This window comes from Littorina saxatilis, linkage group LG14 (genome assembly GCF_037325665.1).
Source record: "Littorina saxatilis isolate snail1 linkage group LG14, US_GU_Lsax_2.0, whole genome shotgun sequence".
Taxonomy (NCBI): Eukaryota; Metazoa; Mollusca; class Gastropoda; order Littorinimorpha; family Littorinidae; genus Littorina; species Littorina saxatilis.
This window is the reverse complement of record NC_090258.1, coordinates 44,975,510-45,003,484: the sequence shown is the minus strand read 5'-3', so window position 1 is coordinate 45,003,484 and position 27,975 is coordinate 44,975,510. Positions and strand designations below refer to the sequence as shown.

At 43.8% G+C, this 27,975-nt stretch overlaps 1 protein-coding gene across 1 annotated transcript in view; it reads left to right on the top strand.

Annotated features, from left to right (window-relative positions):
* Positions 1–27,397, top strand: part of LOC138947862 (kelch-like protein 18) — a 58,848-nt gene extending 31,451 nt beyond the window's left edge. Inside the window, exons 9-11 of the mRNA XM_070319422.1 lie at positions 14,961–15,065; positions 22,648–22,759; positions 23,696–27,397. Coding sequence (XP_070175523.1) covers positions 14,961–15,065; positions 22,648–22,759; positions 23,696–24,091 — 613 coding nt within the window. The 3' untranslated portion in view covers positions 24,092–27,397. The remainder of the gene's footprint in view (positions 1–14,960; positions 15,066–22,647; positions 22,760–23,695) is intronic.
* Positions 27,398–27,975: the final 578 nt, after the last annotated feature.

Sequence of the window (27,975 nt, the reverse complement as noted above, 5' to 3'; positions counted from 1 at the left end):
GAGTGGTAAGGTTGACACTCAGCTTTAAGTGATGGTTACAGTAGGAGAGGGGATGAGAAGAGACTGGTAAGGTTGACACTCAGCTTTAAGTGATGGTTACAGTAGGAGAGGGGATGAGAAGAGACTGGTAAGGTTGACACTCAGCTTTAAGTGATGGTTACAGTAGGAGAGGGGATGAGAAGAGAGTGGTAAGGTTGTCACTCAGCTTTAAGTGATGGTTACAGTAGGAGAGGGGATGAGAAGAGACTGTTAAGGTTGACACTCAGCTTTAAGTGATGGTTACAGTAGGAGAGGGGATGAGAAGAGAGTGGTAAGGTTGACACTCAGCTTTAAGTGATGGTTACAGTAGGAGAGGGGATGAGAAGAGAGTGGTAAGGTTGACACTCAGCTTTAAGTGATGGTTACAGTAGGAGAGGGGATGAGAAGAGAGTGGTAAGGTTGTCACTCAGCTTTAAGTGATGGTTACAGTAGGAGAGGGGATGAGAAGAGAGTGGTAAGGTTGACACTCAGCTTTAAGTGATGGTTAGGGGATGAGAAGAGAGTGGTAAGGTTGTCACTCAGCTTTAAGTGATGGTTACAGTAGGCGAGGGGATGAGAAGAGAGTGGTAAGGTTGACACTCAGCTTTAAGTGATGGTTACAGTAGGAGAGGGGATGAGAAGAGAGTGGTAAGGTTGACACTCAGCTTTAAGTGATGGTTACAGTAGGCGAGGGGATGAGAAGAGACTGGTAAGGTTGACACTCAGCTTTAAGTGATGGTTACAGTAGGAGAGGGGATGAGTGGTAAGGTTGACACTCAGCTTTAAGTGATGGTTACAGTAGGAGAGGGGATGAGAAGAGACTGGTAAGGTTGACACTCAGCTTTAAGTGATGGTTAAGGGAGGAGAGGGGATGAGAAGAGAGTGGTAAGGTTGACACTCAGCTTTAAGTGATGGCATGGGTGGGAGTTCCTCCGTCTCAGACGGATTTCCGTCTCAGAGAAATTTTGACAATTTTTTTTTTTTTTTTTTTTTTTTTTTTTGCGGGTTTGTTTCGTTTCGGTTCGAATTTGTAACTCAATCGGCATCCGATCCGTACTTTACAATTGCCATTTCCGGTTCCGTCCGCTTTGTGTCTGCCATTTTGAATCGTTCAGAGGATGTGGTTTTCGGGCTGTTTTCGTCGGCAAAATGCGCTTCATCACTTCTGAAATCGAAGCCAGAAGCATCGATAAAGGGAAAACTAATAAGTGGTTGAACAAGTGGTTCGAGAAGGAGGACAAGCTGAACCGAAGGTACGAAGTTTGGCTTCGAAAAATAGACGAGGCTGGTGTTGCGTATTGCATCCTGTGCGATAAAAAAGTTGTATACGGAGCAAACGGAGGGCGTGCACTCGAAAAACACACGACTGACCCTAATCACGACAAAGCTTTCCGATCACAGAAACATACGTCAACGTTACCGACAGCTTCACAGGTCGTTGCGCCTATTTCTTCGGCGGATCGTGCCACTGATATTAAAATTAAAACATGTGCTTTTTTAGCGGAGCACTGTCTGCCACTTTCATTGGCACCGGATTTGTTGCAGTTTGCGAAAACACTGGCTGCAGACCCAGCTGCCCTAAGCACAGTCACCATGTGTAGAAAAACTGCTACATACACGTTAACACATGGTGTTTCTGAGGCTCTGAAGGCTGAGTTGTTCGACACCTTAAAGGACAAACACTTCTCCCTGAACATTGACGAAGCAACAAATCATGCCGACAATAAAGTTGTGAACGTTGTAGTTCGGTACTTCTGTGAGAAGAGTGGTGAGGTGAAAACACAGTTGCTGGGCAGCTTTGTGGAAAACTATGCTACTGCGCAGAACATTTTTGCTGGTGTAGGTGAGGTGCTTGATAGGAGTGAGCCTGAAGATGATGCTAGCAAATCCAAGCCAAAGGAAAAAGACACTTCAAAAACTTTACCATGGGAAAATGTTGTGAGTTGTCTCATGGACAATTGCAATGTCATGAGAGGGAAAAAAGGTGGCGTAGAGACTCTCATTCGCAAGGAAAACAAACACTTGTTGGATGTGCATGGAGATACTGTTCACATTGTGTCAAATGCAGCAAAAGACTTCTGCAAGAAGTTTGACTCGTACCTTGAAACATTGGCAGGAGACTTGTTCTACGACTTCAAATTGAGCCCGAAAGCCAAGGAACTTTTCAAAGAGACATGTGCACTGCTGAATGTGGATGGTGCAACCTCCCTTTTGAGACCTGTAGAGTCTAGGTTCCTGCAGATGCTGGCAGTTTCAGAACGCATCCTCAGTCTGCTTGATCCTCTCCTGGTGTTCTACTATGGCTTTCTCAGTTCTTCTGAACAGAAGGCGTACAAGTAAGTTTTGCAATGACTTTTTATTGTTATTATTATTTTTTTTATTTTTTTACAATGAAGGCCGGAATATTTACAGTAGCTTTGCTGTTGAACTGGGTTTAGTTCCCCTTCATCTTAGGGGTAAATATTAGCTTTCAGTGTATAAAGTGTATTCTCTTGAAAATCTGTGGGAGAGATGGAGGAAAAGACAGCACTTTTTCACTCAGTCTTTGCTCCCTATCTTTATTATTATTGTTATTTTTATTTATTTTATTTTTTTACTTGTTTTTCTTTGACATAACATGTCTTTATGTTTGCTTTTCTCAAGGGAAATCTTTGATGAGGTCCTCACCAGGAAAGGGACGTCAGCTGCCAACTCGGCGCGTCTTACAGAGATCCACAGAGAGGCAAAGGGCTGCCATTCGTCAAAGTCTGACCGCAAGGACCGGATTCTGCTGTCCATATTCCACAACCGACGAAAGACCAGACTTCTGCTAGATGTCTACAGGGGGATACTGCCGAAGTTTCAGAACTTCGTGAAAATGTACCAGCACGAGAGGCCCCTTGTCCACAAGCTGCATGTCGACCTGTACAGGATCACAAGAGACTTTATGTCTCTTTTCATCAAACCTGATGACATGCCAGAGTCGTTCAGTCCCTCATCTCTGAGGAAAGTGGACTGCAAGGACAAGGAGAAGCAGGTGGCTGACAAAAGGCTTCCTGTCGGTCCATATGCATACAAGAGCTTCAGCAAGTACAGGAAAGATCCAAAGCAAGCTCACTGGATTGTGCCTTTCCAGCATGCTTTGCGAGCAGGCTTCGAGGGTGCATGCTGTTTCCTGCAAGTCAAGCTACCTCTGGAGAACCCAACTTTAGCAAATCTGGCAGCCCTGGATCCAGAACTCCGCAGTGAGGAGAGCACAGTCAGTGGACTCATTCAACTTGCTGCCAGCCTACCAAATGTCATCACGAGTGAGCAGAGTGGGTTATTCAGTGATGAGTGCAGACATTACTGCTCCAATGACGACCTGCTGGGCTACCTGCCAGACTACCTTGCAAGTGGCAGGGTTGACCTTGATTGGTGGCACAAGGTCAGTCTACTGAAGAAAGATTACACTGTCAAACGGATGTACCCGCTACTTTCCAGACTAGTCTTTGCATGCCTGAGTGTCTTCACAGGGCCGTTTGTTGAAGGAACATTCAACATCATGGACGACATCATTGAAAAAGACAGAAGTGCCCTAACAAGCGAAAACTATGAGGCTATTGCTCTCACAAAATATGCTCTGAGGTCCCAGAAGAAAACCAGTTCCACCATGGAGGTGTCACACCAGATGAGAGTAGCTGTGACATCAGCTCACCACTCATATACCCAGTTTCTGACAGAGAAAAAACTCTTACTGGAGAAAAGAAAACAAAAGAGAATTGATGCAGCGTATGAGAAACTGCAGAAAGGCAAACAAAAGACAGCAGCCTCTTCTCGGTCAACCCACTGTGTACCTTCTACCTCACGCAAACCAAACTCTCTTCACTCTGCCTCTGCACATAATCATTCGGCAAAGAAGTCGGGTCCACGAAAGCCATCAGGACAGGCCTCTGCTCCACGGAAGCCATCAGCACAGGCCTCTGCTCCACGACAGCCATCAGCACAGGCATCTGCATCACAGCAGCCATCAGCACAGGCCTCTGCTCCACAAAAACCATCAGCACAGGCCTCTGCTCCACAAAAACCATCAGCACAAGCCTCTGCTCCACGAAAGCCATCAGCACAGGCCTCTGCTCCACGAAAGCCATCATCACAGGCCCCTGCATCACAGCAGCCATCAGCACAGGCCTCTGCTCCCCGAAAGCCATCATCACAGGCCCCTGCATCACAACAGCCATCAGCACAATCTTCAACAAAGAAATCTGTCTCAACTCATAAGCCATCATTGACACGTCAAACTGGCACCCTTTTTGGGTGGTTAGGCTTAAAAGAGACAGATACCTGTCTTGCTGTCAGCCCTGATGTGTCAGCCCCCAACCCAAAGAGATTTCGGAAGGAATAATGATTGAATACAACCTAAAACCACATTCCTTTAATTTAAGTTTTGACTGATCATCTCATACTGTGTAGAGATAAAGATATGGAACTGATAGACTGCGCCCTCATTGATAGTCATCTCATACTGTGTTATGCCAAATGGACTGATAGTGCACTTTTTGTTGTTTCTAATGCTTGCCAGGTCCCTAAAATTTTTAGTTTTTGTTACTTTTTGTATCTCCAACAAGGTTCTTATTTATCAGAATTAAACTCAGGAGAGGCCAGAGAAACCCTTTTAAATTCATAAAATTCGTTTTCGGCCGGGGGGCTTCGCCCCCCTGGACCCCCCACCAGGGCGCTGCCCCTGGACCCCGCCGGGGCCTTGGCGGCCCCTGGACCCCGGCCTTAAAAAAAGTTCAGTCTTGGAACAATTTTGGGCTCCCACCCATGTGATGGTTACAGTAGGAGAGGGGATGAGAAGAGACTGGTAAGGTTGACACTCAGCTTTAAGTGATGGTTAAGGGAGGAGAGAGGATGAGAAGAGAGTGGTAAGGTTGTCACTCAGCTTTAAGTGATGGTTACAGTAGGAGAGGGGATGAGAAGAGAGTGGTAAGGTTGACACTCAGCTTTAAGTGATGGTTACAGTAGGAGAGGGGATGAGAAGAGAGTAGTAAGGTTGACACTCAGCTTTAAGTGATGGTTACAGTAGGAGAGGGGATGAGAAGAGACTGGTATGGTTGACACTCAGCTTTAAGTGATGGTTACAGTAGGAGAGGGGATGAGAAGAGACTGGTAAGGTTGACACTCAGCTTTAAGTGATGGTTACAGTAGGAGAAGGGATGAGAAGAGACTGGTAAGGTTGACACTCAGCTTTAAGTGATGGTTACAGTAGGAGAGGGGATGAGAAGAGACTGGTAAGGTTGACACTCAGCTTTAAGTGATGGTTACAGTAGGAGAGGGGATGAGAAGAGAGTGGTAAGGTTGTCACTCAGCTTTAAGTGATGGTTACAGTAGGAGAGGGGATGAGAAGAGACTGTTAAGGTTGACACTCAGCTTTAAGTGATGGTTACAGTAGGAGAGGGGATGAGAAGAGAGTGGTAAGGTTGACACTCAGCTTTAAGTGATGGTTACAGTAGGAGAGGGGATGAGAAGAGAGTGGTAAGGTTGTCACTCAGCTTTAAGTGATGGTTACAGTAGGAGAGGGGATGAGAAGAGAGTGGTAAGGTTGACACTCAGCTTTAAGTGATGGTTACAGTATGAGAAGAGAGTGGTAAGGTTGTCACTCAGCTTTAAGTGATGGTTACAGTAGGCGAGGGGATGAGAAGAGAGTGGTAAGGTTGACACTCAGCTTTAAGTGATGGTTACAGTAGGAGAGGGGATGAGAAGAGAGTGGTAAGGTTGACACTCAGCTTTAAGTGATGGTTACAGTAGGCGAGGGGATGAGAAGAGACTGGTAAGGTTGACACTCAGCTTTAAGTGATGGTTACAGTAGGCGAGGGGATGAGAAGAGAGTGGTAAGGTTGACACTCAGCTTTAAGTGATGGTTACAGTAGGCGAGGGGATTAGAAGAGAGTGGTAAGGTTGACACTCAGCTTTAAGTGATGGTTACAGTAGGAGAGGGGATGAGAAGAGAGTGGTAAGGTTGACACTCAGCTTTAAGTGATGGTTACAGTAGGAGAGGGGATGAGAAGAGAGTGGTAAGGTTGACACTCAGCTTTAAGTGATGGTTACAGTAGGAGAGGGGAAGAGTGGTAAGGTTGTCACTCAGCTTTAAGTGATGGTTACAGTAGGAGAGGGGATGAGAAGAGACTGGTAAGGTTGACACTCAGCTTTAAGTGATGGTTACAGTAGGAGAGGGGATGAGAAGAGAGTGGTAAGGTTGTCACTCAGCTTTAAGTGATGGTTACAGTAGGAGAGGGGATGAGAAGAGAGTGGTAAGGTTGTCACTCAGCTTTAAGTGATGGTTACAGTAGGAGAGGGGATGAGAAGAGAGTGGTAAGGTTGTCACTCAGCATTAAGTGATGGTTACAGTAGGAGAGGGGATGAGAAGAGACTGGTAAGGTTGTCACTCAGCTTTAAGTGATGGTTACAGTAGGAGAGGGGATGAGAAGAGAGTGGTAAGGTTGTCACTCAGCTTTAAGTGATGGTTACAGTAGGAGAGGGGATGAGAAGAGAGTGGTAAGGTTGTCACTCAGCTTTAAGTGATGGTTACAGTAGGAGAGGGGATGAGAAGAGACTGGTAAGGTTGTCACTCAGCTTTAAGTGATGGTTACAGTAGGAGAGGGGATGAGAAGAGAATGGTAAGGTTGACACTCAGCTTTAAGTGATGGTTACAGTAGGAGAGGGGATGAGAAGAGAGTGGTAAGGTTGACACTCAGCTTTAAGTGATGGTTACAGTAGGAGAGGGGATGAGAAGAGAGTGGTAAGGTTGACACTCAGCTTTAAGTGATGGTTATAGTAGGAGAGGGGATGAGAAGAGAGTGGTAAGGTTGTCACTCAGCTTTAAGTGATGGTTACAGTAGGAGAGGGGATGAGAAGAGAGTAGTAAGGTTGTCACTCAGCTTTAAGTGATGGTTACAGTAGGAGAGGGGATGAGAAGAGAATGGTAAGGTTGACACTCAGCTTTAAGTGATGGTTACAGTAGGAGAGGGGATGAGAAGAGAGTGGTAAGGTTGACACTCAGCTTTAAGTGATGGTTAAGGGAGGAGAGGGGATGAGAAGAGAGTGGTAAGGTTGACACTCAGCTTTAAGTGATGGTTACAGTAGGAGAGGGGATAAGAAGAGAGTGGTAAGGTTGTCACTCAGCTTTAAGTGATGGTTACAGTAGGAGAGGGGATGAGTGGTAAGGTTGACACTCAGCTTTAAGTGATGGTTACAGTAGGAGAGGGGATGAGAAGAGAATGGTAAGGTTGACACTCAGCTTTAAGTGATGGTTACAGTAGGAGAGGGGATGAGAAGAGAATGGTAAGGTTGACACTCAGCTTTAAGTGATGGTTACAGTAGGAGAGGGGATGAGAAGAGACTGGTAAGGTTGACACTCAGCTTTAAGTGATGGTTAAGGGAGGAGAGGGGATGAGAAGAGAGTGGTAAGGTTGACACTCAGCTTTAAGTGATGGTTACAGTAGGAGAGGGGATGAGAAGAGAGTGGTAAGGTTGACACTCAGCTTTAAGTGATGGTTACAGTAGGAGAGGGGATGAGAAGAGAGTGGTAAGGTTGACACTCAGCTTTAAGTGATGGTTAAGGGAGGAGAGAGGATGAGAAGAGAGTGGTAAGGTTGTCACTCAGCTTTAAGTGATGGTTACAGTAGGAGAGGGGATGAGAAGAGACTGGTAAGGTTGACACTCAGCTTTAAGTGATGGTTAAGGGAGGAGAGAGGATGAGAAGAGAGTGGTAAGGTTGTCACTCAGCTTTAAGTGATGGTTACAGTAGGAGAGGGGATGAGAAGAGAGTGGTAAGGTTGACACTCAGCTTTAAGTGATGGTTACAGTAGGAGAGGGGATGAGAAGAGAGTGGTAAGGTTGTCACTCAGCTTTAAGTGATGGTTACAGTAGGAGAGGGGATGAGAAGAGAGTGGTAAGGTTGACACTCAGCTTTAAGTGATGGTTACAGTAGGAGAGGGGATGAGAAGAGAGTGGTAAGGTTGACACTCAGCTTTAAGTGATGGTTACAGTAGGAGAGGGGATGAGAAGAGAGTGGTAAGGTTGACACTCAGCTTTAAGTGATGGTTAAGGGAGGAGAGAGGATGAGAAGAGAGTGGTAAGGTTGTCACTCAGCTTTAAGTGATGGTTACAGTAGGAGAGGGGATGAGAAGAGAGTGGTAAGGTTGTCACTCAGCTTTAAGTGATGGTTACAGTAGGAGAGAGGATGAGAAGAGAGTGGTAAGGTTGACACTCAGCTTTAAGTGATGGTTACAGTAGGAGAGGGGATGAGAAGAGAGTGGTAAGGTTGTCACTCAGCTTTAAGTGATGGTTACAGTAGGAGAGGGGATGAGAAGAGAGTGGTAAGGTTGTCACTCAGCTTTAAGTGATGGTTACAGTAGGAGAGGGGATGAGAAGAGAGTGGTAAGGTTGACACTCAGCTTTAAGTGATGGTTACAGTAGGAGAGGGGATGAGAAGAGACTGGTAAGGTTGACACTCAGCTTTAAGTGATGGTTACAGTAGGAGAGGGGATGAGAAGAGAGTGGTAAGGTTGACACTCAGCTTTAAGTGATGGTTACAGTAGGAGAGGGGATGAGAAGAGAGTGGTAAGGTTGACACTCAGCTTTAAGTGATGGTTACAGTAGGAGAGGGGATGAGAAGAGACTGGTAAGGTTGACACTCAGCTTTAAGTGATGGTTAAGGGAGGAGAGGGGATGAGAAGAGAGTGGTAAGGTTGTCACTCAGCTTTAAGTGATGGTTACAGTAGGAGAGGGGATGAGAAGAGACTGGTAAGGTTGTCACTCAGCTTTAAGTGATGGTTACAGTAGGAGAGTGGATGAGAAGAGACTGGTAAGGTTGACACTCAGCTTTAAGTGATGATTAAGGGAGGAGAGAGGATGAGAAGAGAGTGGTAAGGTTGTCACTCAGCTTTAAGTGATGGTTACAGTAGGAGAGGGGATGAGAAGAGAGTGGTAAGGTTGACACTCAGCTTTAAGTGATGGTTACAGTAGGAGAGGGGATGAGAAGAGAGTGGTAAGGTTGACACTCAGCTTTAAGTGATGGTTACAGTAGGAAAGGGGATGAGAAGAGAGTGGTAAGGTTGTCACTCAGCTTGAAGTGATGGTTACAGTAGGGGAGGGGATGAGAAGAGAGTGGTAAGGTTGTCACTCAGCTTTAAGTGATGGTTAAGGGAGGAGAGAGGATGAGAAGAGACGGGTAAGGTTGACACTCAGCTTTAAGTGATGGTTACAGTAGGAGAGTGGATGAGAAGAGACTAGTAAGGTTGACACTCAGCTTTAAGTGATGGTTAAGGGAGGAGAGAGGATGAGAAGAGAGTGGTAAGGTTGTCACTCAGCTTTAAGTGATGGTTACAGTAGGAGAGGGGATGAGAAGAGAGTGGTAAGGTTGACACTCAGCTTTAAGTGATGGTTACAGTAGGAGAGGGGATGAGAAGAGACTGGTAAGGTTGACACTCAGCTTTAAGTGATGGTTAAGGGAGGAGAGAGGATGAGAAGAGAGTGGTAAGGTTGACACTCAGCTTTAAGTGATGGTTACAGTAGGAGAGGGGATGAGAAGAGACTGGTAAGGTTGACACTCAGCTTTAAGTGATGGTTAAGGGAGGAGAGAGGATGAGAAGAGAGTGGTAAGGTTGACACTCAGCTTTAAGTGATGGTTACAGTAGGAGAGGGGATGAGTGGTAAAGTTGACACTCAGCTTTAAGTGATGGTTACAGTAGGAGAGGGGATGAGAAGAGAGTGGTAAGGTTGACACTCAGCTTTAAGTGATGGTTACAGTAGGAGAGGGGATGAGAAGAGAGTGGTAAGGTTGTCACTCAGCTTTAAGTGATGGTTACAGTAGGAGAGGGGATGAGAAGAGAGTGGTAAGGTTGACACTCAGCTTTAAGTGATGGTTACAGTAGGAGAGGGGATGAGAAGAGACTGGTATGGTTGACACTCAGCTTTAAGTGATGGTTACAGTAGGAGAGGGGATGAGAAGAGAGTGGTAAGGTTGTCACTCAGCTTTAAGTGATGGTTACAGTAGGAGAGGGGATGAGAAGAGAGTGGTAAGGTTGACACTCAGCTTTAAGTGATGGTTACAGTAGGAGAGGGGATGAGAAGAGACTGGTATGGTTGACACTCAGCTTTAAGTGATGGTTACAGTAGGAGAGGGGATGAGTGGTAAGGTTGACACTCAGCTTTAAGTGATGGTTACAGTAGGAGAGGGGATGAGAAGAGACTGGTAAGGTTGACACTCAGCTTTAAGTGATGGTTAAGGGAGGAGAGGGGATGAGAAGAGAGTGGTAAGGTTGACACTCAGCTTTAAGTGATGGTTACAGTAGGAGAGGGGATGAGAAGAGACTGGTAAGGTTGACACTCAGCTTTAAGTGATGGTTAAGGGAGGAGAGAGGATGAGAAGAGAGTGGTAAGGTTGTCACTCAGCTTTAAGTGATGGTTACAGTAGGAGAGGGGATGAGAAGAGAGTGGTAAGGTTGACACTCAGCTTTAAGTGATGGTTACAGTAGGAGAGGGGATGAGAAGAGAGTAGTAAGGTTGACACTCAGCTTTAAGTGATGGTTACAGTAGGAGAGGGGATGAGAAGAGACTGGTATGGTTGACACTCAGCTTTAAGTGATGGTTACAGTAGGAGAGGGGATGAGAAGAGAGTGGTAAGGTTGACACTCAGCTTTAAGTGATGGTTACAGTAGGAGAGGGGATGAGAAGAGACTGGTAAGGTTGACACTCAGCTTTAAGTGATGGTTACAGTAGGAGAGGGGATGAGAAGAGACTGGTAAGGTTGACACTCAGCTTTAAGTGATGGTTACAGTAGGAGAGGGGATGAGAAGAGAGTGGTAAGGTTGTCACTCAGCTTTAAGTGATGGTTACAGTAGGAGAGGGGATGAGAAGAGACTGTTAAGGTTGACACTCAGCTTTAAGTGATGGTTACAGTAGGAGAGGGGATGAGAAGAGAGTGGTAAGGTTGACACTCAGCTTTAAGTGATGGTTACAGTAGGAGAGGGGATGAGAAGAGAGTGGTAAGGTTGACACTCAGCTTTAAGTGATGGTTACAGTAGGAGAGGGGATGAGAAGAGAGTGGTAAGGTTGTCACTCAGCTTTAAGTGATGGTTACAGTAGGAGAGGGGATGAGAAGAGAGTGGTAAGGTTGACACTCAGCTTTAAGTGATGGTTAGGGGATGAGAAGAGAGTGGTAAGGTTGTCACTCAGCTTTAAGTGATGGTTACAGTAGGCGAGGGGATGAGAAGAGAGTGGTAAGGTTGACACTCAGCTTTAAGTGATGGTTACAGTAGGAGAGGGGATGAGAAGAGAGTGGTAAGGTTGACACTCAGCTTTAAGTGATGGTTACAGTAGGCGAGGGGATGAGAAGAGACTGGTAAGGTTGACACTCAGCTTTAAGTGATGGTTACAGTAGGAGAGGGGATGAGTGGTAAGGTTGACACTCAGCTTTAAGTGATGGTTACAGTAGGAGAGGGGATGAGAAGAGACTGGTAAGGTTGACACTCAGCTTTAAGTGATGGTTAAGGGAGGAGAGGGGATGAGAAGAGAGTGGTAAGGTTGACACTCAGCTTTAAGTGATGGTTACAGTAGGAGAGGGGATGAGAAGAGACTGGTAAGGTTGACACTCAGCTTTAAGTGATGGTTAAGGGAGGAGAGAGGATGAGAAGAGAGTGGTAAGGTTGTCACTCAGCTTTAAGTGATGGTTACAGTAGGAGAGGGGATGAGAAGAGAGTGGTAAGGTTGACACTCAGCTTTAAGTGATGGTTACAGTAGGAGAGGGGATGAGAAGAGAGTAGTAAGGTTGACACTCAGCTTTAAGTGATGGTTACAGTAGGAGAGGGGATGAGAAGAGACTGGTATGGTTGACACTCAGCTTTAAGTGATGGTTACAGTAGGAGAGGGGATGAGAAGAGACTGGTAAGGTTGACACTCAGCTTTAAGTGATGGTTACAGTAGGAGAAGGGATGAGAAGAGACTGGTAAGGTTGACACTCAGCTTTAAGTGATGGTTACAGTAGGAGAGGGGATGAGAAGAGACTGGTAAGGTTGACACTCAGCTTTAAGTGATGGTTACAGTAGGAGAGGGGATGAGAAGAGAGTGGTAAGGTTGTCACTCAGCTTTAAGTGATGGTTACAGTAGGAGAGGGGATGAGAAGAGACTGTTAAGGTTGACACTCAGCTTTAAGTGATGGTTACAGTAGGAGAGGGGATGAGAAGAGAGTGGTAAGGTTGACACTCAGCTTTAAGTGATGGTTACAGTAGGAGAGGGGATGAGAAGAGAGTGGTAAGGTTGTCACTCAGCTTTAAGTGATGGTTACAGTAGGAGAGGGGATGAGAAGAGAGTGGTAAGGTTGACACTCAGCTTTAAGTGATGGTTAGGGGATGAGAAGAGAGTGGTAAGGTTGTCACTCAGCTTTAAGTGATGGTTACAGTAGGCGAGGGGATGAGAAGAGAGTGGTAAGGTTGACACTCAGCTTTAAGTGATGGTTACAGTAGGAGAGGGGATGAGAAGAGAGTGGTAAGGTTGACACTCAGCTTTAAGTGATGGTTACAGTAGGCGAGGGGATGAGAAGAGACTGGTAAGGTTGACACTCAGCTTTAAGTGATGGTTACAGTAGGCGAGGGGATGAGAAGAGAGTGGTAAGGTTGACACTCAGCTTTAAGTGATGGTTACAGTAGGCGAGGGGATTAGAAGAGAGTGGTAAGGTTGACACTCAGCTTTAAGTGATGGTTACAGTAGGAGAGGGGATGAGAAGAGAGTGGTAAGGTTGACACTCAGCTTTAAGTGATGGTTACAGTAGGAGAGGGGATGAGAAGAGAGTGGTAAGGTTGACACTCAGCTTTAAGTGATGGTTACAGTAGGAGAGGGGAAGAGTGGTAAGGTTGTCACTCAGCTTTAAGTGATGGTTACAGTAGGAGAGGGGATGAGAAGAGACTGGTAAGGTTGACACTCAGCTTTAAGTGATGGTTACAGTAGGAGAGGGGATGAGAAGAGAGTGGTAAGGTTGTCACTCAGCTTTAAGTGATGGTTACAGTAGGAGAGGGGATGAGAAGAGAGTGGTAAGGTTGTCACTCAGCTTTAAGTGATGGTTACAGTAGGAGAGGGGATGAGAAAAGAGTGGTAAGGTTGTCACTCAGCATTAAGTGATGGTTACAGTAGGAGAGGGGATGAGAAGAGACTGGTAAGGTTGTCACTCAGCTTTAAGTGATGGTTACAGTAGGAGAGGGGATGAGAAGAGAGTGGTAAGGTTGTCACTCAGCTTTAAGTGATGGTTACAGTAGGAGAGGGGATGAGAAGAGAGTGGTAAGGTTGTCACTCAGCTTTAAGTGATGGTTACAGTAGGAGAGGGGATGAGAAGAGACTGGTAAGGTTGTCACTCAGCTTTAAGTGATGGTTACAGTAGGAGAGGGGATGAGAAGAGAATGGTAAGGTTGACACTCAGCTTTAAGTGATGGTTACAGTAGGAGAGGGGATGAGAAGAGAGTGGTAAGGTTGACACTCAGCTTTAAGTGATGGTTACAGTAGGAGAGGGGATGAGAAGAGAGTGGTAAGGTTGACACTCAGCTTTAAGTGATGGTTATAGTAGGAGAGGGGATGAGAAGAGAGTGGTAAGGTTGTCACTCAGCTTTAAGTGATGGTTACAGTAGGAGAGGGGATGAGAAGAGAGTAGTAAGGTTGTCACTCAGCTTTAAGTGATGGTTACAGTAGGAGAGGGGATGAGAAGAGAATGGTAAGGTTGACACTCAGCTTTAAGTGATGGTTACAGTAGGAGAGGGGATGAGAAGAGAGTGGTAAGGTTGACACTCAGCTTTAAGTGATGGTTAAGGGAGGAGAGGGGATGAGAAGAGAGTGGTAAGGTTGTCACTCAGCTTTAAGTGATGGTTACAGTAGGCGAGGGGATGAGAAGAGAGTGGTAAGGTTGACACTCAGCTTTAAGTGATGGTTAAGGGAGGAGAGGGGATGAGAAGAGAGTGGTAAGGTTGACACTCAGCTTTAAGTGATGGTTACAGTAGGAGAGGGGATGAGAAGAGAGTGGTAAGGTTGACACTCAGCTTTAAGTGATGGTTACAGTAGGAGAGGGGATGAGAAGAGAGTGGTAAGGTTGTCACTCAGCTTTAAGTGATGGTTACAGTAGGAGAGGGGATGAGAAGAGACTGGTAAGGTTGTCACTCAGCTTTAAGTGATGGTTACAGTAGAAGAGGGGATGAGAAGAGAGTGGTAAGGTTGTCACTCAGCTTTAAGTGATGGTTACAGTAGGAGAGAGGATGAGAAGAGAGTGGTAAGGTTGACACTCAGCTTTAAGTGATGGTTACAGTAGGAGAGGGGATGAGAAGAGAGTGGTATGGTTGACACTCAGCTTTAAGTGATGGTTACAGTAGGAGAGGGGATGAGAAGAGAGTGGTAAGGTTGACACTCAGCTTTAAGTGATGGTTACAGTAGGAGAAGGGATGAGAAGAGAGTGGTAAGGTTGACACTCAGCTTTAAGTGATGGTTACAGTAGGAGAGGGGATGAGAAGAGAGTGGTATGGTTGACACTCAGCTTTAAGTGATGGTTACAGTAGGAGAGGGGATGAGAAGAGAGTGGTAAGGTTGACACTCAGCTTTAAGTGATGGTTACAGTAGGAGAGGGGATGATATTGGTGGATGTCCAGGGATGTCCTTTGGTGGTGCTAAAGGTTGACATTGAGCTGTGAAGTGCTTGGTCCGGGAGTAGAGGGAATCAGAGAGGGGAAGATAACATGACTACCTATCTTTCATGACCTACTTTTCAAGATTTCGTTGTAGGTCTAAAAGAAAAGACATTTTTATGGTGTTATGTTTGCGGTGGGGTTAACGGTCTGCAGAAAGACAATTATTGTGCAGAAATAGTCAAATATTACAAAGCAAATGGTAGTTTATGTTACAAGAAAGTTGTGTTCTGTGTTGTACGTACAACCCAATGTGTGTCACAGTGCACTAGGAGCGGCGGCAGTAGGCGGCAAACTGCTGGTCAGCGGTGGTTATGATGGAATCTCCTCCCTCAACTCTGTGGAAATATACGACGTCAAAACAGACAAGTGAGTGCATGTTTATCACACGTTTTCTGCTTGTTGTTTGTGTTTTTGTGAGTTTGTTGTTTCATTTTTGGCAGCTGATTTATGTACCTGAATGAAGATGTTTGTGTTTTAATCACAACTTTCTTTGTGTGGAATCTTTTTCTCATAAGTTTATTCATGTATTCTTTATACATGTGTGTGTGTGTGTGTGTGCTTGTGTGTGTGTGTGTGTGTGTGTGTGTGTGTGTGTGCTTGTGTGTGTGTGTGTGCTTGTGTGCTTGTGTGTGCATGTTGGTGTGTGTAGATGCTTGCTTGTGTGTCTGCATACGTTTAAAAGCTTTGCATTTGAGTACGGCAGATACTTCTTCTTTTACAATTGATTGTTTTTAAAAACACTCGACCTTTACTGTTCAAATGAGAGATTTTCTTGACCCTCACATTGAAGAGCAAAGTTCGTTTGGAGTCCAGTTTAAAAGAGTGTCAAGATTTTATGGATGTTGGTTAATACGCAAATGTAGCCACTGTCGTGAATAATCTTTGCTGCAATGAATAAAACACGATTCTGGATGGGAAGGAAGGGCATGGGATCATCTGTTTTCATATTGACCCTTGGCTTGGTGTGTTTGGATTAGCAGTCAGATACCAGTATAACAAGGGCAACCAGTGCAAATTCAAATATTGATTAAAATGAAAGGAGGGAGGGGGGAGGGGGCTGAAACCACAGAAAAACAAGTACATACACATGTAAATGGTCACTAATAACGGCACAGGAAATCATTATTCAGAAAGAGTCAGGGGGAGAGAGCTGAGATGAGACATACAAAACAAGGAGACAGAGACCGTCAGAGACAAACATAAGACTGAAGACAACAAAAATCTGAGAGAGAGACACAAACACGTAGGAAGACAGAAGAAAAAGAGACAGACAGTCAGAGACAGACAGGGACAGAGATAGACAGGGACAGAGATAGACAGGGACAGAGACAGACAGGGACAGAGATAGACAGGGACAGAGATAGACAGGGACAGAGATAGACAGGGACAGAGACAGACAGGGACAGAGATAGACAGGGACAGAGATAGACAGGGACAGAGACAGACAGGAACAGAGAAAGGCAGAGATGGACAGGGATAGACAGAGACAGAGACAGAGATAGTCAGTCAGAGATAGACAGGGACAGAGATAGACAGGGACAGAGATAGACAGGGACAGAGATAGACAGGGACAGAGACAGACAGGGACAGAGACAGACAGGGACAGAGATAGACAGGGACAGAGACAGACAGGGACAGAGACAGACAGGGACAGAGATAGACAGGGACAGAGACAGACAGGGACAGAGATAGACAGGGACAGAGATAGACAGGGACAGAGACAGACAGGGACAGAGACAGACAGTCAGAGATAGACAGGGACAGAGACAGACAGGCCACAGGGACAGAGACAGACAGTCAGAGATAGACAGGGACAGAGAAACAAACAGCAAGGATTGATGAGGCATGTCAATGCAGGGAAGAAATTATTGTCAAGTTGTTGATTTGTGCACAGCCTGCCACGCGTAGTGCATCAATGATTTCCCCTCTGACACTGACAGATGTCGTGTCCCTCTCTCCTGGTATGTGACAATGGCGGGGCGAGAGAGAGCTGGGGACGGTTCAATAGGCAAATCCTTTCTTTATTGGGAATGATGAATTGCCGGGCTGGGCTGTTTACTTAGATTTGACACACCGGCACAGCTGTTCAATGCCCCCTGCACTCATTTTTGTCTCCCTACCCCTCCCCCCATCCCTCTCCCACCAGGGTGCCTTTACCTTCCCTCTCCCCACCCCATCAAACTACTCTCTCCCCACCCCATCAGACTACTCTCTCCCCACCCCATCAGACTTCTCTCTCCCCACCCCGTCAGACTACTCTCTCCCCACCCCGTCAGACTACTCTCTCCCCACCCCATCAAACTACTCTCTCCCCACCCCATAAGACTTCTCTCTCCCCACCCCATCAGACTACTCTCTCCCCACCCCATCAGACTACTCTCTCCCCACCCCATCAAACTACTCTCTCCCTTGAGCTCATTCTGTTCCTCCTCTGTCTTTTTCACTGTGAGTTCTTTCCTCTAAATTATAGTTTTCTAGAGCAAGTCCTGCCTGTCCTTACCTCTCCCCATTTGACACACCCCCCCCCCCCCCCCCCCCCCCCCCGTTTTCTCTCTCTCTCTCCCTTCATTTCCTCATCTCCATTTCTTTCTGTCTCTTGAACTGAAGTGACAGCATTGCCCTTCCTACACTCCCCCCCCCCCCCCTACCCCCTCTCATTCCTTCTGCCTGACTCCCCCCCCCCCCTTCCCCTCTTTTTGTGCACCCTTTCCCCTGATTTGTAATATCATAGACCAAGATAAACTAGGTCATTTGGTTTAAACACAATTTTATTCAAAACACATGACATGAAACAAGTGACAAAAATGCAGCTAGGACACGAACTCAAGCAAATGTTTATTTGACGTGACCATAACAATGCTAAGTTACACAAGTTTTCATGATGGTGGACAACACAATTATTAACCAGAAGAACAAAATGTAGGAGGGGGGTATGGGGAACTTAATCAAAACAGGAGGATCTACACGGAGGGAAAAAAAAAAATTAAAAAAATAATAAAAAAATAAGGTGAGACTAGGAATGAAGCGCATGGGACGAGAACATCGATGCTGAGACAGTCATGCATTAAGTAAGTTCAGATAAATGTACATTTTCATGGAGAGGTCAGCATAAATAACGTTACGAATGTATGGAAGAAAGAAGAAGAAAAAAACAAAAACAAAAACCAACAAGTCGCGTAAGGCGAAATTACTACATTTAGTCAAGCTGTGGAACTCACAGAATAAAACTGAACGCACTGCATTTTTTCACAATGACCATAGTCCGCCGCTCGCGCAAACGGCAGTGAAATTGATGAGCCTGTATAGCGCGGTAGTGGTTGCGCTGTGCTGCATAGCACGCTTTTCTGTACCTCTCTTCGTTTTAACTTTCTGAGCGTGTTTTTAATCCAAACATATCATATCTATATGTTTTTGGAATCAGGAACCAACAAGGAATAAGTTGAATTGTTTTTAAATCGATTTTGGAAATTTTATTTTAATCATAATTTTTATATTTTTAATTTTCAATTTCAGAGCTTGTTTTTAATCCGAATATAACATATTTATATGTTTTTGGAATCAGAAAATGATGAAGAATAAGATTAACGTAATTTTAGATCGTTTTATAAAAAAATAATTTTAATTGCAATTTTCAGATTTTTAATGACCAAAGTCATTAATTAATTTTTAAGCCTCCAAACTGAAATGCAATACCAAAGTCCGGCCTTCATCGAAGAATACAGAATACAGAATACAGTATTTATTGAGCCAAGTGACATTAAAAAAAACATTTAAAGCACAAGGAATTTAGCGTAGTGTTGGTAAAATCACGCACACACACACACCCACACACACACTGACACACACACACACACGCCCACACATTCACTGACATACAGATTGCTTGGCCAAAATTTCAATCACTTTTATTGAAAAATGAGGGTGTGACAGTGCCGCCTCAACTTTTACAAAAAGACGGATATGACGTCATCAAAGACATTTATCCAAAAAATGAAAAAAACGTCTGGGGATATCATACCCAGGAACTCTCATGTAAAATTTCATAAAGATCGGTCCAGTAGTTTACTCTGCGCTCCACACACACACACAGACACAGACACACACACACACACACACACACACACACACACACAGACACACATACACCACGACCCTCGTCTCGATTCCCCCTCCATGTTAAAACATTTAGTCAAAACTTGACTAAATGTAAAAACACACACAAAATCGACAACAGCAAAACAAAAACAAGTCGCGTTAGGCGAAATAACAACATTTAGTCAAGCTGTCGAACTCACAGAATGAAACTGAACGCACTGCTTTTTTCTCCAAGACAACATACTCGTAGTTTCATCAGTCCACCGCTCGTGGCAAAGGCAGTGAAATCGACAAGCCATGCAGAATAGTGCGGTAGTGGTCGCGCTGAGCAGGATAACACGCTTTTCTGTATGTCTATTCTTTTTAGCTTACTGAGTTTGTTTTTAATCCAAACATATCATATCTGTATGTTTTTGGAATCAGGGACCGACAAGGAATAAGATGAAGTTGTTTTTAAATCGATTTCGGAAAAATAATTGTAATCATAATTTTTTATTTTTTTATTTTCAGAGCTTGTGTGTAATCCAAATACTAGAATGAATACCCGCTTCGCCGGGAAGAAGTAGAGCCGAATGATATCCGGCTTCGCCGGGAAGAAGTAGAGCCGAATACCCGGCTTCGCCGGGAAGAAGTAGAATGTGAGTGTGGATGAAAGCATTGTGGACAGTGACCTAAAAATAGTAACGGGAATATCCGGCTTCGCCGGGATGAAAGCGTTGTGGACAGTGACCTTCTAAGAATAGTAACGGGAAGGAAGGGAGATAAACGCGCAAAACACTGGAGAAGATAAGGAAGAGTTACTGGGAATGGATCTACAGAAAAACCAAAATCAGTTCAGCGCTGTGCGCTGACAGTACGTGTTGAAAATTCTCATCAACCAGGTTGTGTCCGGGGTCTTACCTGAATATGCCCACCAAATTTGAAGCAGATCCATCGAGAACTCTGGCCGTGCATCGCGAATACACACACACACACACACACACACACACACACACACACACACACACACACACACACACACACACACACACACACACACACACACACACACACACACACACACACACACACACACACACACACACACACACACACACACACACACACACACACAAGTCGTATATATATATAGATGTACAAAAATGACAATTTGCGACATCGAGCAACTGCTCTCCCATATAAGCACCCGACTCTCAGGCTCTGTACAAACTCAAATTAAGTGACATTTTCTAGCAGGACTGAGAACAGTAGGATAGCCGAGAGAACGGTGTGTTGGCATGTCTTCTGTATGCATCTCGCGCTTCGGTGAAAGAAAAAGAGAATGACAACAGCCGTGGTTTCTAAGGGGAGGTTTGAAACAAACAAAAAGTCAATATCTATGTACAGAGTTAATTTGGAGGAGCTGGTTTCCATCAGGAATGGAATCGAAATGGTGGCTCATCAAACAAAGTACTTAAAATCAAGAGTATCTGCCAAATGTTTTTGTGCATTTGTAATTGATACATATCATGTTGTTGTTATATCATATGGTGTATCAACAATAAAAGTTAACGAGTATGTTGGATGTTGGCAAAAAAGAGGGCGCCAGAAAATAATCAAACAACCAACAACAATGGACCGGGATCGCACAACTCTCATTAAAGTGTGAATCATACGATTGTGTAAATAAACTCAAATATTACACTTATTCTTGTATTGCGATGCAGCAATATTTAAATGTGCTGTGAATTCCTGCATCTTTAATAATCAACGAGTGAAAGGAGGGTACGGGTGTGAGTAACCGCAGTAATCTAGATATGTTATTATATACATAGACAGTAGAATACAAATGCGGATGCTATCTTCATGAATAACAACAACTAGGTCATTTGATTTTTTTTTTTTTTTAATGATTTGCTTGTTGTGTAGTTTGCAGTGTGAAGCCTTTGAAATTTGGGATCTAACCAAAGTACTGTATATCTACAGGGGATAGTCTGTAAATGGTGGTGTATTGTTCCTGTAACGTAGCAAGGAAAACATTCTACGTTTCTACTCATTTTTGTTTTATGGGTGAATTAAAGTAGGTCAAGATGGTTTGTCTTGGTGTTATAACTGTCGTGCAGTTTGGAGTGTGACGCCTTTGTTACTGTTCATCCCATAGCTTAACAAGTGTGACGCCTTTGTTACTGTTCATCCCATAGCTTAACAAGTGTGACGCCTTTGTTACTGTTCATCCCATAGCTTAACAAGTGTGACGCCTTTGTTACTGTTCATCCCATAGCTTAACAAGTGTGACGCCTTTGTTACTGTTCATCCCATAGCTTAACAAGTGTGACGCCTTTGTTACTGTTCATCCCATAGCTTAACAAGTGTGACGCCTTTGTTACTGTTCATCCCATAGCTTAACAAGTACATGCTGAAAACATTTTTGTTTTAGGACAGTTTTTCACAGCATTTTAAATAACTCCAACAAAATGATTTTGTTTATTGTGATTTTGGGGGTTAAGTTGAAGATTCAGCTTCGAAAATTAAGCTTGTAACAAATTATAGATTAAAAAAAAATCAAACAAATTTAGATGAAATACGAAAGGTATGTTACAGTTCAAAATGGCTTGAGCCAAATAAACAAATCATTAAATAATGGAAAAAGAAGGAAAGGAGGACAGCTAAATAGAATGTTGATGTAGCATAAACCTGGATGGTTTTCTGCATTTTCTCCTTAGTGTTTGGCTGCACAGTGCAGACTTTTTGAATTGCTGTGAATATAGATGTTATTTTGATGGCCTCTAGGGGCCAACACACTGACACTGGATTCATAGATCTGAATAAATATCTGAATAAATTACTTGTGATTTGGGTCATTAGTAATTTTTCTCCGTCTTGAATCTCAACCTATTGCACTGTTGTCCCCTACTGTCGATCGCACTCCAGAATTATTTAAGTCTTGCACAACTGTATAATCAGACATCTGGTCATATTTTTTTGATGCCATTTCTTCATCTTATTATTCTTACCTTCACGTTTTTCTGCTGCGCAATTTTATTATTTGATAAAAAATCTTCGTTGACAGTAAGGTGTGTATGTATATGCAGTGATAAATGTTTGTGGACAGTAAAGGTGTGTATGTATGCAGTGATAAATGTTTGTTGACAGTAAGGTGTGTATGTATATACAGTGATAAATGTTTGATGACAGTAAAGGTGTGTATGTATATGTAGTGATAAATGTTTGATGACAGTAAGGTGTGTATGTATATACAGTGATAAATGTTTGATGACAGTAAAGGTGTGTATGTATATGTAGTGATAAATGTTTGATGACAGTAAAGGTGTGTATGTATATACAGTGATAAATGTTTGATGACAGTAAGGTGTGTATGTATATGCAGTGATAAATGTTTGTTGACAGTAAGGTGTGTATGTATATGCAGTGATAAATGTTTGTTGGAATTCTGAAAAGTGATTTTGTTGTTTGATTTTGATGAAACAATCTTGCAGTCCTTCTTACAGCCAGGTTTACCTCCTTCATATTCTTATCTTTCTAAGAAGAGACTTTGAGGTATAATCTTCAGTAGTTCACAACAAAAGCCTGAAGGCTCGGAAAGCACAAACACATACATGCATTAAATAGAACAATGGATAGCACTGTAGCAATTATTGCATATTGCACCTCGCTTCTTCCTGAAAGAAGGAACTGGCATATCTGCAAAGGAAACCTTAATATGAAATATGAAATGAAATTTATGCGAGTATAATTAGTGCATTCTGGCATGACCGTTCTGGATTCTGAGCAAGACTGTAACTATAGTCCTCACTCTGGTCATATTGTTATAATGTATATGCATATAATAACCTAAATATGGTGTGTGATACAGGTGGGTGCTGGTGGCCCCCATGAAATGTCACCGCAGTGCATCGGGCATGGCTGTGCTGGAGGGAGAGATCTACTGCTGTGGCGGCCATGACGGACTCTCCATTTTTGACTCGGTCAGTTGTGCTGCTTTCTGTGACTTTTTTCTCAGTTTTTAACAAATTGCAAATATGGTGAGATAGATCTCAAATTTGTGAATACAGCAGGATCAGTCTTGGTGGTAACTTTGATGTTTTGTGTGTAATGTTTTTGTGTGTGACGTACTATGTGGTAACTTTGGTGGTTTGTGTGTAATGTTTTTGTGTGTGACGTACTATGTGGTAACTTTGATATTTTGTGTGTAATGTTTTTGTGTGTGACCTACTATGTGGTAACTTTGGTGGTTTGTGTGTAATGTTTTTATGTGTGACGTACTATGTGGTAACTTTGGTGTTTTGTGTGTAATGTTTTTGTGTGTGACGTACTATGTGGTAACTTTGATGTTTTGTGTGTAATGTGTTTGTGTGTGACGTACTATGTGGTAACTTTGGTGGTTTGTGTGTAATGTGTTTGTGTGTGACGTACTATGTGGTAACTTTGGTGTTTTGTGTGTAATGTTTTTATGTGTGACGTACTATGTGGTAACTTTGGTGGTTTGTGTGTAATGTTTTTATGTGTGACGTACTATGTGGTAACTTTGGTGTTTTGTGTGTAATGTTTTTATGTGTGACGTACTATGTGGTAACTTTGGTGTTTTGTGTGTAATGTTTTTATGTGTGACGTACTATGTGGTAACTTTGGTGGTTTGTGTGTAATGTTTTTATGTGTGACGTACTATGTGGTAACTTTGGTGTTTTGTGTGTAATGTTTTTATGTGTGACGTACTATGTGGTAACTTTGGTGTTTTGTGTGTAATGTTTTTGTTTTGTTTTGTTTTTTAAGGTGGGGGGGGGGGGGGGGGTGGGGTTACCTTATCTGTTTAGCTTTATTGTACTCCAATATTAGAGGTTCCATGGTAGAAAATAACAAGATCACTTGCAACACAATCACTTTGCCCTCTGTTTGTCCTCCAGGTGGAATGCTACGACTGCACCCTGGGAACGTGGCGGGACGTGCCCCCGATGAGGTCTAAGCGCTGTCGACTGGGCGTGGCCACTCTCAAGGGCAAGCTCTACGCCATTGGCGGCTACGACGGCGCCGTGTTCCAGCGTACAGTGGAGCGTTACGACACCGAGACCGGCAAGTGGACCGACGTGGCGCCCATGAACATCAAGCGCAGCCGAGTGGCAGTGGCCGCCACGTACGGAAAACTGTTCGCTATCGGCGGTTACGACGGTCAGACAAAACTGTCGTCGACAGAAATGTACGACCCAGACTTGAACAAGTGGGTGTTTGTGGCGCCCATGATCGCGCACGAAGGGGGCGTGGGGGTCGGCATTGTCCCCAACTGTGAATCCAGCATGGACTGATGTGACAAAGAGGTCGGAACCTGGAAGGTTGCGGACAGGTTGTGCAAGTGTTGGGGCTGCTGAAGACAGGCTTGACATGAGACGCTCGTCTTTCTACCCTGGAACCACCCTTTTAACACCTTCACAAATCTGACAAAGTCAGGTCTTAAAAAGGGGATAGTCTGTAAATGGTGGTATATCTACACGGGATAGTCTGTAAATGGTGGTATATCTACAGGGGATAGTCTGTAAATGGTGGTATATCTACACGGGATAGTCTGTAAATGGTGGTATATCTACAGGGGATAGTCTGTAAATGGTGGTATATCTACACGGGATAGTCTGTAAATGGTGGTATATCTACAGGGGATAATCTGTAAATGGTGGTATATCTACTCGGGATAGTCTGTAAATGGTGGTATATCTACGGGGGATAGTCTGTAAATGGTGGTATATCTACAGGGGATAGTCTGTAAATGGTGGTATATCTACACGGGATAGTCTGTAAATGGTGGTATATCTACACGGGATAGTCTGTAAATGGTGGTATATCTACAGGGGATAGTCTGTAAATGGTGGTATATCTACACGGGATAGTCTGTAAATGGTGGTATATCTACAGGGGATAGTCTGTAAATGGTGGTATATCTACAGGGGATTGTCTGTAAATGGTGGTATATCTACAGGGGATTGTCTGTAAATGGTGGTATATCTACACAGCATAGTCTGTAAATGGTGGTATATTTACAGGGGATAGCCTGTAAATGGTGGTATATCTACAGGGGATAGTCTGTAAATGGTGGTATATCTACACGGGATAGTCTGTAAATGGTGGTATATATACAGGGGATAGTCTGTAAATGGTGGTATATCTACACGGGATAGTCTGTAAATGGTGGTATATCTACACGGGATAGTCTGTAAATGGTGGTATATCTACACAGGATAGTCTGTAAATGGTGGTATATCTACAGGGGATAGTCTGTAAATGGGGGTATATCTATGGGGGTTGGCTGTAAATGGTGGTATATCTACACGGGATAGTCTGTAAATGGTGGTATATCTACAGGGGATAGTCTGTAAATGGTGGTATATCTACACGGGATAGTCTGTAAAAGGTGGTATATCTTCACGGGATAGTCTGTAAATGGTGGTATATCTACAGGGGATAGTCTGTAAATGATGGTATATCTACAGGGGATAGTCTGTAAATGGTGGTATATCTACACGGGATAGTCTGTAAATGGTGGTATATCTACAAGGGATAGTCTGTAAATGGTGGTATATCTACAGGGGATAGTCTGTAAATGGTGGTATATCTACAGGGGATAGTCTGTAAATGGTGGTATATCTACAGGGGATAGTCTGTACATGGTGGTATATCTACCCGGGATAGTCTGTAAATGGTGGTATATCTACACGGGATAGTCTGTAAATGGTGGTATATCTACAGGGGATAGTCTGTACATGGTGGTATATCTACAGGGGATAGTCTAGAAATGGTGGTATATCTACAGGGGATAGTCTGTAAATGGTGGTATATCTACACGGGATAGTCTAGAAATGGTGGTATATCTACAGGGGATAGTCTGTAAATGGTGGTATATCTACACGGGATAGTCTGTAAATGGTGGTATATCTACAGGGGATAGTCTGTAAATGGTGGTATATCTACACGGGATAGTCTGTAAATGATGGTATATATACAGGGGATAGTCTGTAAATGGTGGTATATCTACAGGGGATAGTCTGTAAATGATGGTATATCTACACGGGATAGTCTGTAATATACAGGGGATAGTCTGTAAATGGTGGTATATCTACACAGGATAGTCTGTAAATGGTGGTATATTTACACAGGATAGTCTGTAAATGGTGGTATATCTACAGGGGATAGTCTGTAAATGGTGGTATATCTACACAGGATAGTCTGTAAATGGTGGTATATCTACACGGGATAGTCTGTAAATGGTGGTATATCTACAGGGGATAGTCTGTAAATGGTGGTATATCTACAGGGGATAGCCTGTAAATGGTGGTATATCTACAGGGAATAGTCTGTAAATGGTGGTATATCTACAGGGGATTGTCTGTAAATGGTGGTATATCTACAGGGGATAGTCTGTAAATGGTGGTATATCTACACAGCATAGTCTGTAAATGGTGGTATATTTACAGGGGATAGCCTGTAAATGGTGGTATATCTACAGGGGATAGTCTGTAAATGGTGGTATATCTACACGGGATAGTCTGTAAATGGTGGTATATATACAGGGGATAGTCTGTAAATGGTGGTATATATACAGGGGATAGTCTGTAAATGGTGGTATATCTACAGGGGATAGTCTGTAAATGGTGGTATATCTACAGGGGATAGTCTGTACATGGTGGTATATCTACACGGGATAGTCTGTAAATGGTGGTATATCTACACGGGATAGTCTGTAAATGGTGGTATATCTACAGGGGATAGTCTGTACATGGTGGTATATCTACAGGGGATAGTCTAGAAATGGTGGTATATCTACAGGGGATAGTCTGTAAATGGTGGTATATCTACAGGGGATAGTCTGTAAATGGTGGTATATCTACAGGGGATTGTCTGTAAATGGTGGTATATATACAGGGGATAGTCTGTAAATGGTGGTATATCTACAGGGGATAGTCTGTAAATGGTGGTATATCTACAGGGGATAGTCTGTAAATGGTGGTATATATACAGGGGATAGTCTGTAAATGGTGGTATATCTACAGGGGATAGTCTGTAAATGGTGGTATATCTACAGGGGATAGTCTGTAAATGGTGGTATATCTACAGGGGATTGTCTGTAAATGGTGGTATATCTACAGGGGATTGTCTGTAAATGGTGGTATATCTACACAGCATAGTCTGTAAATGGTGGTATATTTACAGGGGATAGCCTGTAAATGGTGGTATATCTACAGGGGATAGTCTGTAAATGGTGGTATATCTACACGGGATAGTCTGTAAATGGTGGTATATCTACAGGGGATAGTCTGTAAATGGGGGTATATCTACGGGGGTTGGCTGTAAATGGTGGTATATCTACGGGGGTTGGCTGTAAATGGTGGTATATCTACGGGGGTTGGCTGTAAATGGTGGTATATCTACGGGGGTTGGCTGTAAATGGTGGTATATCTACGGGGGTTGGCTGTAAATGGTAGTATATCTACGGGGGTTGGCTGTAAATGGTGGTATATCTACGGGGGTTGGCTGTAAATGGTGGTATATCTACGGGGGTTGGCTGTAAATGGTGGTATATCTAGAGGTTGTGAACAGAAAAGCTGTAAAATCAAGGTCTTTGAAGGGGGGTCTTTGAAGGGGGGTCTTTGAAGGGGGGTCGTTAAAAGGGGGTCTTTGAAGGGGGGTCTTTGAAGGGGGGTCGTTAAAGGGGGGTCTTTGAAGGGGGGTCTTTGAAGGGGGGTCTTTGAAGGGGGGTCTTTAAAGGGGGTCTTTAAAGGGGGTCTTTGAAGGGGGGTCTTTGAAGGGGGGGTCTTTAAAGGGGGGTCTTTGAAAAGGGTCTTTGAAGGGGGGTCTTTGAAGGGGGGTCTTTCAAGGTGAGTCTTTAAAGGGGGGTCTTTAAAGGGGGGTCTTTAAAGGGGGGTCTTTGAAGGGGGGTTCCAGGGTACCCGGCCCCATGTTAGAAAGACAAGTGTTGCAGCTGTTTGCTGTGGGGCACAGAGTATAGTGAAAAAAGCTCATTTAGTAACTCTGGATTTTGTACCAATCTTTCCCTGCTCCCTGCAAAACACTGTACTGGGTATGAAAACCAGCGGGGCATGTTGTCGGTGTTAAAATGACAATACAAGAACAGCCATTTTGCACGTACATGTGCGATACAAACTTCAAACTGGAAGGTCACAAATACCACAGTCACTTCGTT